This window comes from Brachyhypopomus gauderio, chromosome 5 (genome assembly GCF_052324685.1).
Source record: "Brachyhypopomus gauderio isolate BG-103 chromosome 5, BGAUD_0.2, whole genome shotgun sequence".
Classification (NCBI taxonomy): Eukaryota; Metazoa; Chordata; class Actinopteri; order Gymnotiformes; family Hypopomidae; genus Brachyhypopomus; species Brachyhypopomus gauderio.
Window position 1 is genome coordinate 1577862 of NC_135215.1, and position 17724 is coordinate 1595585.

Genomic DNA, 17724 nt, shown 5'->3' on the forward strand with positions numbered 1-17724 from the left:
TTAGTGTAGGCTTTGTGTAAGAGCTGAAATTGTGAGCTCTGCTCCTCCTCACACTAGATCTTCTAACGCCAATGTCTGTCTTGTTGCTGGACCCCCTGTAGAGTTGCATAAATCTGTCCATTGCCATCTTTAAAGATCTTAGTGAGCAGATTCCGCAGGGCTTTTCAAATTTGCACAAATTTGTTAAGTATGCACTTCCTTGAACTACTCAATCTGAGCATATCTGATGAAATGGGTCAGCTCAGCTGTTTCTTGAGGAGACAGCCCAACATTTTCTTAAAAGTTACGGTGGGTTCTTTGATGCGAGGCGGCTGGAATCTGAGCTCTGAGTTCCTGGCTGAGATCGTGATCTTCAGGGCAATGGGCTGACTGCTGTTGGAGAGTTTTGTAAACACACTGAGGTCGATTCCGCATCGCATCACCTCTTGGTGAGTTGTGAAGTCATACTGCTGGAGTACAGTAGGCCATAATAATAATTACTGGAGCAACCTTGCTATGTTGGCCATTGAGAGGACCCTGGTCAAGTCTCTGAAAAAAAGTTATACCTGTTGGTACGACAGGAGACAACTTCCTAGAATAGACCATTATCTAGAAAAACAAAGAAGGGCAGATCGCATATATAACAACAACAAATAATAACTGACAATTTTACTTGCAGCATTAGCCAAGCAACAGCACACAACCTTGTGAAGTGTGGGGGGGAGTGAGCACCTGACTCGTCCAAGACTCCTCCAAGACTCCTCCAAGACTCCTCCAAGACTCCTCCTGCAGCCTGGAAGGTCAGCTGTGTCTGCAGACCTGGGAGCTTTTCATAAAAACCAGGGGTACACCTAAAACCTTTTACTGTTGTTGTTATTGCTGTTTTGTTGCTTTAATGTTTTCAGAGAAAAAAATGAAGACTAGCAGGTGTATTCTGCTGTCCTACAGACAGAGCATGGGCTCCCAGGTGGAGACCCCCCCTGAGAGAGCCATAGTGCTGGGTGACAGACACTCTGGCCGGACCAGACGACCACTACCGATAGCCAAATGGACAGGGAAGAATGGATGAATAGCAGCTTAGCCTGCCAACACTCAGGAAGCAGCTTCGAAGAAAGATTAACAATTGATACCTTCTCCCCTTCGGCCCTCTGTCTCTCTGGCCTATCACAGATAACTCGCACACGTTCCATGACATGGGCATTTGCCCGGGAAGTCCCGAGGTATTTATTTTCTTTTTGCGTCTGGGGTCTGCAACTCCCTCGGTTTCCTTCCAGACTGCTTTATTCGAGAGAAAATCGTCCTACGGATACCTTTTCCAATCTCTTAAAGCTATTTATATTTAAGTCTTCTTGCACTTTGTCACACAGGGCTGCAAGTCACGCCACAGAATCCTTAAACCTGCCCTGCGGAGTGCACCTGTCCGTCTAATCCTCCTCGTTGATCAGAGTCCTGCCATCACACTCACACAGCCTGTCTCAGCGGCACCAGGCGGGCCCGAGGAGGTGGACCGGGCTCCATGCAAGCAGACTTCACAGGGCTGGGTGGTAGCACAGAGACTTCCTGTCAGCTGACCAAACTGACCCCCCCCCCACCCCTCCCCATAAAAACAGAACGCATATTGGAATTCCTCTTGCTGGATCAAAGGTGTTATAATTGCTTGCTTGTTTGTTGGTTTTGGTTTTGTTCATTTACTTAATTGCACGGAGATTAAACCATTGCAGTCTCACTAATGACGAATCTGTACTAAGCTGAGGCGAGATGAGTTCCTCTGTGCCCTGCTTTGAATACGAACGTCCTCACGGTGTTTCAGGGCCTCTTTAATGCTACTAACAGGACATTCTGTTTAAGTGACTACTTTTATGATGTAACACATAAATAGCAACTCATAAAAGAACCAAACTGTAACTGCTGAATATCCAAGAATGTCATGTTCATAATTTCCTAACCAGAGCCCAAATGCATTTGGGGACCATTTCAGATCCCAGAGAAATCTATTCATTACCATGCAAATTGGTTTGGGAATCGTTGACTAAAAGCATTCGACATACTTCATTTGAAAGTCCGTAAATGCAATTAATGGGACCTCATTCACAAGAAAGTGAATTGCCTGCAGATAATTGTCATTGTCTGGATCCCATTAAAAGTTTCTGCAGTCAAAAAACAGGCTTGTGAGGGTAGCCGTCGAGTCACATCGCTGACATGGACTACATAAAGGGGTAATAAAACACCTTTCATCTGTGTGAATAGAGTGATATTCAAAACAAAGTTTAAAGAAATGATTTCCGTGGTGATTTCTAAGAGGTCTGCTCAATTACCCTCCCCAGAGTGATCTTGGAAAATAAAATGCTTAAAACTCTGCGGAACACACACACACACACACACACACACACACACACACACACAAATAGCAGGCAGACAAATACAGAAACGCAATTAGCGGTGCTGTCGAAAAAAAGACAAAAAATGAGAAAGAAACACGGTGTTTATTGAGTGACTTGAGAAGTGTAGTCTGTGAGCTTTGCGCAGATCGTCCCACTCGCCAGCACACAGCCTCTGTATTCTCCTCAGTCCAGACCCAACTGTGTCTCCCTACTTTTCAGGATTACAGTAATCTGCTTCTTGATTTGCGGTTTAAAGCTGTTTCCCGAAACGAACGTCAGTTAAGGAGCGAGACCCCTGCGCAAAACAGAGGCGATGTCGTCCGGGACATGCGAAACGCAGATAAAAACTCCACAAAATGACAGCGGCTCTCTGCCTCTGGTTTGTGTGGTCTCCGTCGAGCGGCGAGCGAATGTCAGCGCTGCAGTCTTCAGCAATTAGCCAGGAATACAGTAACGCCCCAGTTGCCACGCAGTCCAGTCTCCAGTGATCAATTAACCTCAGTCTACACTGGCGGTTTGGCTGTCCGTCCAAGCCTCCCCCCCCCCCCCCCCCCTCCAGGAACAGCTAGACGGGTTTCTTGCGTTTCCAGTTTTAGAGTCTCCGCCGCCCTGTAGACAACAGAAGGCCCAGGCAGACGCTGCTATTGGACATGTCAGCAGGCTGCTACCAAACACCTTCTCTTCTTCAGGTTGCAGCTTTTCCTCACTGTGACTTTAATGCGTTAACAGGCTGAGCGTCGTGGCTTCATACGGCCCAAGCAAGCAAAGCTCTGGCAGCTTTGCGCGAACAGCATTGCTAGGCCCGATAAGGTTCAGAAGCACACTCGGTTCGAGGCAGAGCGCGCGGAACACAAGGCAGGTTCTGGTCACAGAGAGTGTGGTCTTGGACCGCGAGGACCTCGACCCGTAACCTTTAGGAGATACGCAGGCATATGTAACACGTATGTGGTTGTAATAGTCCTGTAATGTCAAAGTGTTTCACAGTGCCATCATCCTAAGAAAATCTCATAACTCAGTTTTACCTTATCCATGCTCTCAGTCTGCTTATGAGTTCACACACACACACACACACACACACAGAGGGTTTTTTCAGGTAATAACAGGAAATTTCAGCCCGATATTAGAGACCATGCTTTCATGTCAATAATGCCTCTCCATCAGAGCTGGAAATAGCAGCATTATATGATACGCTGGCATGTCACTGCCACTCACACAGTGTCCTGCAGGAGCAGCTCTGCTGGACTAAATCTACATCCACACCCAGAAATGACACCATCATTTTACTCTTATCTGTTGTTTTGTATCCTTTTACATATTTATTTTTGGCCCACACCCAAAACAGCAGCTAGAGTCATGAAGCTACGTACTGATAGCCATGACTTTTGTCCAAAATATCTTTGTCCAAAAAAAAAAAAACGCAGCTCATTTGAGCTGATTACCAGTGGGTGTAATAATACTGGGTAGCTCTGCCCCCTTTCAGGGACTCTCTCAATGTTCCACCAGTTTATTTATGTGATGTTGCCCAACCAATCAGGACCATTTACAAGCAGGTTGTTCGTTTGATTGGCAGATACGTTTTGCTCTCGTATTCTTGATCGAGGGCCGAAAAGCTCAAGGCTACTTCAATCGCGTTCGGTGTTTAATCACTGCCTACAGAAAATGACCAATAAACCCCAGTCCATGTCAGTCCAGGAAAGAAGCGTGGGCTTTGATGACAACTTCCTGCTCTGGAACAGCCGTAAAAGTACCAGATTCCCAGCAGCACTCCCTCCAAGAGCTCAGAAAACCTGCACACTGAATACAGCGAATTGTCGAAGAAGCAGAAATGGGTCGACGTCTCGAAGCGGTTCCTGGCCGTGATGGGAAGCATGTGTTCAACATGATAATAATGCAAACAGATCACTGATAATTGACCCAGCGGCAGTGAAAGAGAAAGAGAAAGAGAAAAAGAAACAGAAACAGACAAAGAGAGATGGATGGAGGGAGAAAGTGCCACAGGAGGAGTTCAAAGTCAAATCCCAGCCCCAATAAAGAGGAGGATCAGAAAGATCAAAGGCAGGGAGAAGGAAAAGGTCAATGCAGGAATGATCACAAAGCACAACATCAAGAGAGCCTCCCCACTAAGTGGAGCATTACCTGGCACTACCGCTGAGTGGAGCAGACTGAGTGCTCACACACACACACACACACACACACACACACACACACACACACACACACACACACACACACACACACACACACACACACGCACACACGTGTGAGCATGCACATGTACGCGCACGCCCTCATGCACCCTTGCACGCACACCCACACGCGCGTTTGCACGTGCACGCACCTGCACGCACGTGTGCACATGCACGTTACACCCACACATGAGCACACACACATGCACACAAGCGCAAAACACACAAACGTGCATGCACGTGCAAGAATACACACAGAAGAGCAACTCAACTTCAGTGCTTTTCAAAATAATATACATAGGTGGAAAAACTGCGAGGTTTTCCAGAGAAACATGACATTTTGGACAACTTGCACAGCTGATGGAAGACGTCTGTTTGAAATGTCCTGTTTCTCTGGAAACATGGTATACTCTGGAAGTTTAACTGCATACACATGCACCAAAACAGACATATGAATGTACATAAAGTATAAATAATACCTGTCAACTCCTTGCTTTTTTCAGTGGACATTTATACATGGTGAAGATGGATTGAAAGCTTAACATATGAAGGTCCCTCTAAGTAAGAGACATGAAATCTGTAATACTTCTGAGCTGCATCAAATCTGTCTCCAAGTAATACTCACATAAGAAGAGACAGTATGGGTACTACAATGGGACCATTCTTTGTAAACCTCTTTGCTGGATTAATTGAGAAACATTTTTGAACAGTACATTCTAACAGTACATTCTAAATCCTTAGAATTTCTTAGATTTCTGAGACATATTTTGTATTGCTACATGCATGTTTGACAAACTCGAGGTCTTCCTTCTCCGAGTTCCATTGACCTCTGGAATACAGCACATCTTGGTGCAAGGAAAACCTTTCTGGATATTCCAGTGACGTTAGGAAAGCTAGGAAGTTATACCAAATACCATATCAATTCCAAACCCACTGACTTTCTTGCCAATGCAATTGCTCAAATTTCAATGCTGAAAAACTCCATCCCTTACTTACAGCTGATAAGACTTTTACAGTGAGAATGAAGATTTCCTCCAGAAATTTGGGAATATTTCCAGAACTGTGGAAGCAGTCATAGCTGCATTTGCTCATGTTTTACCTGTTTAGAGAACAGATGCGCTGACCCAGAAACAGTCTGCTTTACACACAACTGGAGTTCCTTTGGTGCTGACTAATCACCCTACAAGTAAAACAGTGGCTAATATTAAACCTAAACACTTCGGGTCCCTCCAGGATGATGCAAAGACCACGTGCCTTTTAAAGGAGCTTCCACTAATCTCCTGCAGACAAGACAAGATCATCACACACATGCACAGACAAGAGTGAGATAAATGACCATTTAGGTAATAACTGTGTTACTGCAGTCTGCAACTGCTTGAGATGTACTATGTGTAAATGTAATAAAACCACCACTAAAATAACCGGCACAAAAGGATGAGTTTCATCCCTCATTCCTCCTGATGCATTATTGCAGGGGTTGTGTACTGTATTGTGTGCAAGAGATGTAATCAGCTGTACACTGGAGAAGTCAAGAGGGGACTTGCTGATCAGCCATTTGAACACCTTAGTTCGCCATCAAAATGAAGAATTTGTTGTTTTGAGTACCTAGGCATTATAATACGAATCTGTTTGCGGTTGCCAGTTGTTGCTATGGCAGCAATGAAATTAGGAAACTCTGAGAAAAAGAACTGCTCTACTCTCTAGGAACACAGGAACCCCATGGAATAGTTTAAATGGTTTAAACATACTTTAAAAAATATGAACGGGTCCCTCCTATTACAAATTAGGAAGCAATTTTCTTGTACAGCTGATGAAGGACCTCAGTCCAAAACATCCTGTTTCTCTGGAAACCTTAATTTAATAAAATTTTTAATCTCTCTCCCTCTCTCTCGCTCCCTCTCTCTGTCTCTCTCTGTTTATAGATAGATAGATAGATAGATAGATAGATAGATAGATAGATAGATAGATAGATAGATAGATAGATAGATAGATAGATTTTTTATTTTTTTTAATATTCAGTACTATTTAGGCTCTTTCAGGAACTTTGAGCATTCGTGTAGTGTGTTGAAATTCCTTTTCTTTATTATTTTCTTTATAACTTTGCCACGACGCCGTGCTGAGCGTGATCAACAGAGTCAAATGTCCCTGAGGACTTTATTAGACTCCAGGACTCGACGAGTATGTCAGCTGTCACTTTGAGAAAAGAAAAAAAAACCCTCATGCAAAATACTTACATCTATTAATATCAACACGTCACAGGACTCGGGTGCAAAATAGTTTACGATAAAACAATCATTATGAATAAATGTTTAGTTGTGTTTGGGTTATGTCTGGGCAAGCAAATTATATTATTTCAACTAAAATAATATACGTTTTTGTAAAAAAATGACACAGAAGCTTATTTTTGCGAAGAAGCACACCAACGTTTGCCAGTGCGCAAAGAGCGACTCTTGTATGTTGGTATGTTGTCAGAACCACAGGCTTTAACCACGCACGCGACACTTATACAGGCCTCGCGTGCCACCTTTGGGGATTTGGAAAACGATCGCGTCGCCAAACACGTGCAGGGCCACAGGTCGCTCCCTGTGAGTGCGCGCGGAGAGTGGACAGAGACACGGACTGCGGAATCCTTGAGCAGATTGAATACCTTATCTGGAACGTGGCCAACCAGCCTATCCATGTTTCCTAATTCACCGTCAGTTCTTACATTGTTTTCCCATTTAAAACAAGCTTGTGCTGTAATCCTTAAAAAATTCGATAAAGGTAAAAAATGCTTTGGCAGAAAACAGCGTTCAGCCTCAGAGACTCGCCGACTAAGACGAGTAACTACGGCATAGTTGAGCATTTCAGTTTAACCGATGACCTGAAATCTGTTTGAAAACAGATTAACACCCGTCTTACTACAATGCAGTAAATGCCTGAGAAAATTACAATGTTTATTTAATTGGGAAAATACATATTTAACATGAGAATTATGTGTAGCGAAAAATTCCAATGACCCCAACAACGCTGTAAATTCTGAACAGATGTGAGCGGCGCCTCGCGCGCGCTGGACTACGTTAGCGCGAGCGAGCCCGGAGCTGTCCACCTTCTGTGGTGCTGAAACGGAACGTGGGAAGGGTGTAATGAATCCGACGGTTCGGATCTATTGTTTAACTTAATTTATGCTTTATAAATGTGTATTTGCAGAAATATAAAATGCAGGTGCCGGTGTTCACACGTTGCCTAACAGATTTAGTACACACGCATTCTCTCTCTCTCTCTCTCTCTCTCTCTCTCTCTCTCTCTCTCTCTCTCTTTTACACACACACACACACACACACACACACACACACACACGTATATATGTAAACGCACGCACACACACACACACACACACACACACACACACACACACGCACGCACACAGACACACAGACACACACACACACACACACACACACACACGCACGCACGCACGCACGCACGCACGCACACACACACACACACACACACACACACACACACACACACACACACACACACACACACACACAGCCACCACCACCATTGCCACCTGTCAGTAGGGCGTCGGAATAATGTAGGAAGGATCTGCGTCAAACGCCTCTTTAAACAGGTTTTTAGGCAAGTAAAGGTGAAACACGGTCAGAGCCAGGGCGGAAGTAAGTTTGAGCAACTCTGCCGCTGTCCGTTCTGATCTATCAGTCTGCGCATTAACAGCTCGCGAGCGCTGGCAACTTGAAACGTTCCCTGGGTCGCGCGCGTTAATCCTCTCCGTTGCTGCTGGAGTAATGTCTTGTTGCTCCTCGTCGCGTCCTGCTCACTATGTGAGGACAGCAAGACTCTCTTAGGACTTGTCTGACTATTCGCAATCGGATTTTCTTACAAACCGTCTTAACATCCTCGAGGCAGGCACATCAGAAAGCGCCATTCAGAGTCCTTCAGCTATCTCAGGTGGTTTAACGACGCTGCGGCATATCTGATACAATCTTTACAGCAAAAATGAAATTTCAATTTTTCTATAGCTTCGGCTAAATTAAGAACGCCTTCCGCGATCTAGGTCTCGTGCAACAACGTTAACTGATTTAAAACACGGGCTGAGAAATCTTTTGGGATTACACTTCCATAAAAAGGGATACATCAGATTTACATCGAGACATTTGAAACATTTGTCACCTGAGGAAACCGAGTCGACGTTTATGTGCTTTTGATTTTTCTGAAACTGCTCCACCATCGCCTGGTTTTGTGATGAGCGCTGCATTTTCACAATGTCTTTATTAGGAATTACACGTGGAGAGAGGCGTCACCTCACTGGGCGAGAAGTCTGGTAAAATTTAGTTCTGTCTCGCTCGAAGGAAGTCAGTTCAATGGCTCCGGCGTCCAGATTGACTAAGCGTAAGGATGTGATCGCCTGGCCGAGGATGTCTACAACTTTCTGGGTTGTGGTGCTGTTAACCAGCCTCCTGATTGTCTACTGCGGTAAGTTTACGGCGGGTGTATTCTGGTAGGGTGACGTGCTGCTCCTTGACTGATGTGTTTTCAAACAACGACTAATCTTTCTGAGAACAACGTGCTCTCTCTCTCTCTCTCTCTCTCTCTCTCTCTCTCTCTCTCTCTCTCTCTCTCTCTCACACACACACACACACACATTCTCACTCACTGTCTCTCTCTTGTACAAGGTGATACGTGCTTAAAATATGGATTGCAAAGGAAAGGAACATTTTATTTGTGTGGTGTTCAATGCCAGCTCCCCATAAATATTATAGTTCCACCATCAGATTTTAGCTGATTTTAGAAAGGACTACATGAATTATAAATGTAACTCAGTCTATCTCTCTCTCTCTCTCTCTCTCTCTCTCTCTCTCTAACACACACACACACACACCTGCACATTAATAGTAGCAATGCAGTAACACCTGCTGAGCAGTTAGTGTAGTTAGTGGCAGGTCAAAATCACTGCTGGAAAATACGATTAAGAGGCTGCAGTAAAATGTACTGTACAATGATATCTAGCTCCCAGGATACCCAGGATAAATCAGTGAATATAGAACTGAACTTTTGTTTTAAAATCACTTCACTTGAATATCCAGGCAAGGAAGTAAACAAAAGAAGAACAGTTCGATGTAAAATGGCCTAACAAGAGTAACTTAGAAAACACACTCACAACCTGATTAATGGCTAATCACAGTCCTATAAAGTTTATTCAAAAAAAGAAATGTAGCCCTCAAAACAAGAAAAGAAACACACACACACACACACACACACACACACACACACACACACACACACACACACACACACACACACACACACACACACCCTCTCTTGCCATATTTCTCTCCATCTTTCTACTTCCTTCTCCCACTCCCCCTCTATTTCCCTTTCTCTCTCTTTCCCTCCTCCTCCCTCTCTCCGATTGTTCAGTTCCTCATCTACCAGTGCTTTGCCTCTTGCTGGATGATGGATCCTCTGTTTGGGTCTGATCAATGTCCCCGTGTGCTGTGGTCAGTAGGCAGCAGTGTACTGACGCGCGAGCTCTCTGTGTTCTGAGATGTTCCCTTCTGTCTCTCCCCTGGTTTGTGCTTGGGGCCTGGTCCCCGTCGCCGTGCTGGTGCCGTGCTGGGCCGAGCGGCACACCCGGCTCCATGACCCACTCGCTGCCTTCGATATTAATCTCCATCTGGACGGGCTGACCACTCATCAGGTCACAGAGTCGCTGTCAACACACCGGGCTGAGACGACTTACAGCCGGAGCGATGACTGGGCAAAGGGAGCTAGTCATGCAGGCATTTATGTGCACATATGTTTTTTCAAGTCTCTCTCTCTCTCTCTCTCTCTCTCTCTCACACACACACACACACACACACACACACACACAGAAGCCCGCACGATTGCTCACAATCAACCTGAGGAGGAACATATAAATGTGGTCAGCATTTCCATCAGTGACTCATAAACTAGCTGCCTCCTGACATTAGCATCGTGCTGCATAAATACGCCATCTTAGTGCCATCAGCAAGCAGATTGTTTGTGTGTGTGTGTGTGTGTGTGTGTGTGTGTGTGTGTGTGTGTGTGCAGGAGTAAGCAAGATAGAGAGAGACCAACAGAGAGTGAGTGAGGGGATGTTGTGAGTGAGAGAGAGATAGAGAGAGAGAGAGAGAGAGAGAGAGAGAGAGAGAGAGAGAGAGAGAGATTATTGATGATTCAAGTGAAAACTAAGCTGCATGCTAAGGAAATGCTGCTAGTATTACATCATGGATCTGGCTTATTTCAAGTGTGAGGAGAATGTCTGATTTCTAGGGTTGTGTGGTGAACCTGGGGGGGATGTTGTTGATGGTTTGATTGGTTTATTCTGTGCACTAGCTCCCTCCACTGGATCCTACTTGATATGCAATCTTCCTGACCCGAGCACTGCAGCAGGTTTTGGCGCCAGTGACCTTCGGCAGAAAAGAAAACAGAACATTTCGACTAAACCTCATCAACGGGGCGGAGAGCGGGTAAAGCGGAACCTTAACATAGAGCTCAGGGGGAGTTGGCCCAGGCCTGACAGTACACCTCTCTGCTAAAACATCCAGCCCATATTTAAGACACAGACTTTTGTCTTCAAAGAGACTTATTGGGACTTATGTCAAATAAAATGGGTTAAATGCTCAAAATGACTAGGGGTGGATTAGGCTAATCTCTTGTGCCTGCAAATAAGTCGACATGCATGTGCACTTGGGACATGGAAATGTAGTAAAGGCATGGAGCAGCACACTGTAGTGAGCTGTGTGAGGCTGTGTGAGGCTGCGTGAGGCTGCGTGAGCGCATTCTGAGACATGGCGGCTCAGATGTATTACAGGTTGATTTATCAGTGCACACTGAGAGATTGCACAGAACCACAGAATCACACACCTCCTTTGTTGTGCTGTAAATGGCGCTGTGCTATTTGTGTGTGAGAGGGTGTGCACATGTGTTGAAGTGAACTGTGTGTGTGGTGGGGGCTGGTTACACTCACTCTCTCTCTCTCTCTCTCTCTCTCTCTCTCTCTCTCACACACACACACACACACACACACACACACACACACACACACACACACACATATATATATATATATATATATAAGATCACAAAGACAAATATCCAGATACACCAAAGAATGAGAAAGACAGGAAAAAGAAACAGAGACACTGATGGCATGATGCATTCCTCTCTAATACACTAACACACACACACACACACACACACACACACACACACACACACACACACACACACACACACACACACACACACACACACACACATACACACACACACACACACACACTTCGCCTCAGCTTCTCTCATCCAGGTCTGTGTGCACTCCTGCAATCAATACAGGATTCAACTGAGAGAAAAAAAATGTATGGAGAAAAAAGTCTAGCTGGCAGGCAGGAGGGAGGAGCGTCCCGCGCGAGCTGTTTGCTAATCAAACCCTCCGCCTGAACCTCACACAGCCGCTGAAGCCCCGCCCCTCCACAGCCAGACCTTACCAAACGCTCGGCCCTGGGAGCACGGCTGCACTCGGCACCGGCCCATCTGAATATCTACTGATGTCTTCAGCCCGGCCCAGGAGGGTTTCAGTTCTTAGTAAGCCACTGAACAACTGCCCTCATCAAAGGGGGGCAGAACGGCGGGTTTTTCACCCAATCAGGGATCGTGTGATGCGCCTTATGACAGAGTGCAGCAGCTCTGTGCATGAATATTTCAGTTGCTTTGGAAGAACTTACCACACATTATGACAACAGATGTCATGTTCTGAGGGTCGGAAATGCTCTATATCAAGCTGTGATGTGTCGCAGAAAAGCAAAAAAGCTACGAGCACATGATTATGGGTGTAGAGATGTATGAAATATTGATTAATCGAGATGCTTGTTCAGCGCGCGCGGGCGCACACGTCACCTTACCGTAGAACACGCGGCCCGCCTGAATTTACAGCGACAGTGATCGATCTGCGGCCGACCGTCTCGCGCCGACGGTGGGCGCGTGGCAGTGGCACGAGAGGTGACGTAGGTGCCGAGCCCCTTCGACGGCGAACGCGCCCGCCAGTGACCGCGGACAGCACTGAAGGCCACGGGCCTTCAGCAGAGGTGGAATTCAATTACCACAGACAAAGCCCATCGCTGTCTGCTGTCTTGCCCTCTCTTCTTCATCCATCAGCGGGATTCATCCACGCCCGGGAGTCGCGAGCAAGCCCGCGTTTCGTCCGCGGCTCCGTTCCAACAGGGCGACATCACAAAGAGCAGCGACAGACGCTCGAGCTCTTTAAATAGCCCGAGGTCTGCTCATGGCGTTTGGATGTTGCTCACCTTGGCGCTATGCTCGTCCACTTTTGATATCCTGCGTTCTCAAGCAGCAGAGAGTCGTCCTGTGGTATTCTTAAGCAGTAGACAAACAGCTATTACACCATGTATTTTGACCGAGTATCATGTGCCTTGGGGTTTAAGAGGCCATGCTAAATATCAAATGAGCATACTAGCCTACAGCACAGACACACTACAGAGACGATGCTAATAACAGTAGCATATTGGTTCATGGTCAGCGTAAGGGAAGGGTGTGAAGGGTGTGAAGGGTGTGAAGGGCGTTGGGCGACTGTCTTCATAACACAGAGCCAGGGCCAGGGGCTTTCCCACGCTGACCCGCCGGGCATGGTGGGAGTTCAGGGCCACCTCTTCCACCGAGCTCGCCCGCGTGTGTGTGCGTTTGCGCACTGCCAAAGATTTCGTCAGCAGAACCACTAAACCACAGGCTTGCTGTCTATTTGTGTGTAGACGGTGGGCGTGGCTTGCTGTCTGTGGTGGGTGTGGCTCTCCTCGAGGCCCTTAGAAATTTGGTCGATAATTGCTGGTTTAAACGCTGGACGCTGCACCGTGTGCTCATTTGAATTCAGTATGATTTTTAATAAGCAACGGGCCGCATGCATAATCAACAACTATTGACATTTCACACATGGGGCTTCTGCCTTTCTAGGGACCTGGAAGTCACTAACTGTCCAGGTTCACTCTTGGCTGACATAAGCATAGCATTGTGAATTATAATTAGTCCATGTGCATTCAGTAACATGTGTTGGCGTGGGTGTGTATGCGTGTGGGTAAAGAGGTTGGTCAAATGTGGGGGGGGGGCTTTGAGCAGGCTTCAGGCACCCTGGTGGGGGCCAGGTTAAACGATTTCTCCATGTTCTTATTGGGGAAAAAAACAGCTTTAAAGAAAATGGCACATCCCTGTGCCAGGTCTCTGCAGGGCCCTGGGCGAGAGCCTGCTTCCCAGGATGCAACGGGAACCGTCCGCTGTGAAAAAAAAAATGGTCAGAAAAAAAGACTAGAGGCAGACAACGAGACACAAGTGTGCGCGTATGAGTGTGTGGGAGAGTGAAACCGAACGATGACGTGTGAGCAGCTCACGGGGAGAGAGGGGCCCGAGGTCCACTTCACAGGAAGAAACAAATATTACATTAAAAGAGACAGCACCATTTATCTTCACATCGGAGGGCCGGTTATCCGTCCGAATAAAGGCCGAGGATACTGGCGGATGCATGTCGGGAGGGAGTTAATGATGTTGAAGTCAAATCTGTTCAATCACACCGACCGGGCTGTGACAGATGCACAGTCTGTTAACAGGATAACAGGCCGGTGAATGGATTTTTTTTAAGATGTGAAGGAATTCTAGCTTTAGAGCAACCCTGTTCAGAATATTTGTCATGGAAGAAACTGAAATATATCTTAATATTTATTTGAAATGATTTTGGATGCTATGTAGGCATATATGTATTTTTATGCATGTTTCTTATCTATGGTGTTAATTGCTGCTGGTCGTCTTTTACCAACCAACGCACATTGCGGACTCAATTAGCGAGTTCCTCTGTGTCTTATCATGACTGCTTCTAGTGCTTTAACTTTGAAAAATGCCTTCAGTTGAGAAACATTTTTCAGCCATTTGTAACAATGCCAGCGGAGCTTAGTGGAGCATTTCAAGGCCAAACAGCTCTCCTGAGTGGGGGGAAACGATTCCTGAGCCAAGATGCAGCTAAATTGTACTGGGCCCGGCCTTGTGGACCCCACTTTTCCATCCATTTCGAGTTCAATATCGTTTTTATGGTTTTGGGATCTGCGGCAGGATGTTATCCCTAGCCAACCCTTCCAAACAAAGACCTGCGTCTGTTGGACTGAAGTGTCCTCAAGCGTCCCCCGAGAGCGCTGACCATAACTGAGGAGACGGACCCTATGCTTGCACGACTCAGCTCAATCCTCAGCTGAAACACTGCGAGTGCATTAAGAAGTGGAGGAGAGGAACCGTTATCTATCTCACTTCTATAATTGTCTCCCTGCTTGGCTGTTAAAGTCATGACTAACTACAGGGAGCCTGTTCTGTTTTTCTGGTTTAAATATAGGGGTGTTAGTAATAGGGGTGATAGTAATAGGGGTGATAGCAATAGGGGTGATAGCAATAGGGGTGATGGCAATAGGGGTAATAGTAATAGGGGTGTTAGTAATAGGGGTGTTAGTAATATGGGTGTTAGTAATAGGGGTGAAAGTAATGGGGTGATAGTAATAGGGGTGTTAGTAATAAAGGGTGATAGTAATAGGGGTGTTAGTAATAAGGGTGTTAGTAATATGGGTGTTAGTAATAGGGGTGAAAGTAATAGGGGTGTTAGTAATGGGGTGATAGTAATAGGGGTGTTAGTAATAAAGGGTGATAGTAATAGGGGTGTTAGTAATAGGGGTGTTAGTAATAAGGGTGTTGGTAATAAGGGTGTTGGTAATAAGGGTGTTAGTAATAGGGGTGATAGTAATAGGGGTGATAGTAATAGGGGTGTTAGTAATAGGGGTGATAGTAATAGGGGTGTTAGTAATAAAGGGTGTTAGTAATATGGGTGTTAGTAATATGGGTGTTAGTAATAAAGGGTGTTAGTAATATGGGTGTTAGTAATAGGGGAGATAGTAATAGGGGTGTTAGTAATAAAGGGTGTTAGTAATATGGGTGTTAGTAATGGGGTGAAAGTAATATGGGTGTTAGTAATGGGTGATAGTAATAGGGGTGTTAGTAATAAAGGGTGATAGTAATAGGGGTGTTAGTAATAGGGGTGATAGTAATAGGAGTGTTAGTAATAGGGGTGATAGTAATAGGGGTGTTAGTAATGGGGTGTTAGTAATAGGGGTGTTAGTGATAGGGGTGATAGTAATAGGGGTGTTAGTAATAGGGGTGTTAGTAATGGGGTGTTAGTAATAGGGGTGTTAGTAATAGGGGTGATAGTAATAGGGGTGTTAGTAATAGGGGTGTTTGTAATAAGGGTGTTAGTAATAGGGGTGTTAGTAATAGGGGTGTTAGTAATAAGGGTGATAGCAATATGGGTGATAGTAATAGGGGTGTTAGTAATAAAGGATGATGGTAATAGGGGTGTTAGTAATAAGGGTGTTGGTAATAGGGGTGTTAGTAATAGGGGTGTTAGTAATAAAGGGTGATAGTAATAGGGGTGTTAGTAATGGCGTGTTAGTAATAGGGGTGATAGTAATAGGGGTGTTAGTAATAGGGATGATAGTAATAGTAATAGGGGTGTTAGTAATAGGGGTGATAGTAATAGGGGTGTTAGTAATAGGGGTGTTAGTAACAAGGGGTGATAGTAATAGGGGTGATAGTAATAGGGGTGTTAGTAATAAGGGTGTTAGTAATAGGGGTGTTAGTAATAGGGGTGATAGTATTAGGGGTGATAGTTTGTAATAGGGGTGATAGTAATAGGGGTGTTTGTAATAGTGGTGTTAGTAATAGGGGTGTTATTAATAGGGGTTTTAGTAATGGGGTGATAGTAATAGGGGTGTTTGTAATAAGGGTGTTAGTAATAGGGGTGTTAGTAATAAGGGTGATAGCAATATGGGTGATAGTAATAGGGGTGTTAGTAATAAAGGGTGATAGTAATAGGGGTGTTAGTAATGGGGTGTTAGTAATACGGGTGTTAGTAATAGGGGTGATAGTAATAGGGGTGTTAGTAATAGGGGTGATAGTAATAGTAATAGGGGTGTTAGTAATAGGGCTGATAGTAATAGGGGTGTTAGTAATAAGGGGTGATAGTAATAGGGGTGTTAGTAATAAGGGTGTTTGTAATAGGGGTGTTAGTAATAGGGGTGATAGTAATAGGGGTGTTAGTAATAGGGGTGTTTGTAATAAGGGTGTTAGTAATAGGGGTGTTAGTAATAGGGGTGTTAGTAATAAGGGTGATAGCAATATGGGTGATAGTAATAGGGGTGTTAGTAATAAAGGGTGATGGTAATAGGGGTGTTAGTAATAAGGGTGTTGGTAATAGGGGTGTTAGTAATAGGGGTGTTAGTAATAAAGGGTGATAGTAATAGGGGTGTTAGTAATGGCGTGTTAGTAATAGGGGTGATAGTAATAGGGGTGTTAGTAATAGGGGTGATAGTAATAGTAATAGGGGTGTTAGTAATAGGGGTGATAGTAATAGGGGTGATAGTAATAGGGGTGTTAGTAATAGGGGTGTTTGTAATAAGGGTGTTAGTAATAGGGGTGTTAGTAATAGGGGCGTTAGTAATAAGGGTGATAGCAATATGGGTGATAGTAATAGGGGTGTTAGTAATAAAGGGTGATGGTAATAGGGGTGTTAGTAATAAGGGTGTTGGTAATAGGGGTGTTAGTAATAGGGGTGTTAGTAATAAAGGGTGATAGTAATAGGGGTGTTAGTAATGGCGTGTTAGTAATAGGGGTGATAGTAATAGGGGTGTTAGTAATAGGGGTGATAGTAATAGTAATAGGGGTGTTAGTAATAGGGGTGATAGTAATAGGGGTGTTAGTAATAGGGGTGTTAGTAATAAGGGGTGATAGTAATAGGGGTGATAGTAATAGGGGTGTTAGTAATAAGGGTGTTAGTAATAGGGGTGTTAGTAATAGGGGTGATAGTATTAGGGGTGATCGTTTGTAATAGGGGTGATAGTAATTGGGGTGTTAGTAATAGGGGTGTATTATTAGGGGGTGTTAGTAATAGGAGTGTATAGTAATTGGGTGATTAGTAACAGGAGTGAGGTTGTAATAGTGGTTTTTAGTTAGTAGGGTGTTAGGAATAGGGGTTTGTAGTTATGGGGGGAGAGTGTTAGGGGGATAGTAATTGGGTGGTAGTTTTGAAGGGGGGTGGAATAGGGGGTGTGTATGAT

General features: G+C 44.9%; 1 protein-coding gene across 2 annotated transcripts in view; it reads left to right on the plus strand.

The window, feature by feature from the left end:
* The first annotated feature begins 8109 nt into the window (after positions 1–8109).
* The window catches only part of LOC143514037 (chemokine-like protein TAFA-5), an 85341-nt gene continuing 75726 nt past the window's right edge, over positions 8110–17724 (plus strand). Inside the window, exon 1 of one of the 2 annotated variants that reach the window (XM_077004776.1) lies at positions 8110–9025. In XM_077004776.1, the coding sequence (XP_076860891.1) occupies positions 8914–9025 (112 nt within the window). In that variant the 5' untranslated portion in view covers positions 8110–8913. The remainder of the gene's footprint in view (positions 9026–17724) is intronic. The other variant, XM_077004777.1, reaches the window with a different exon arrangement.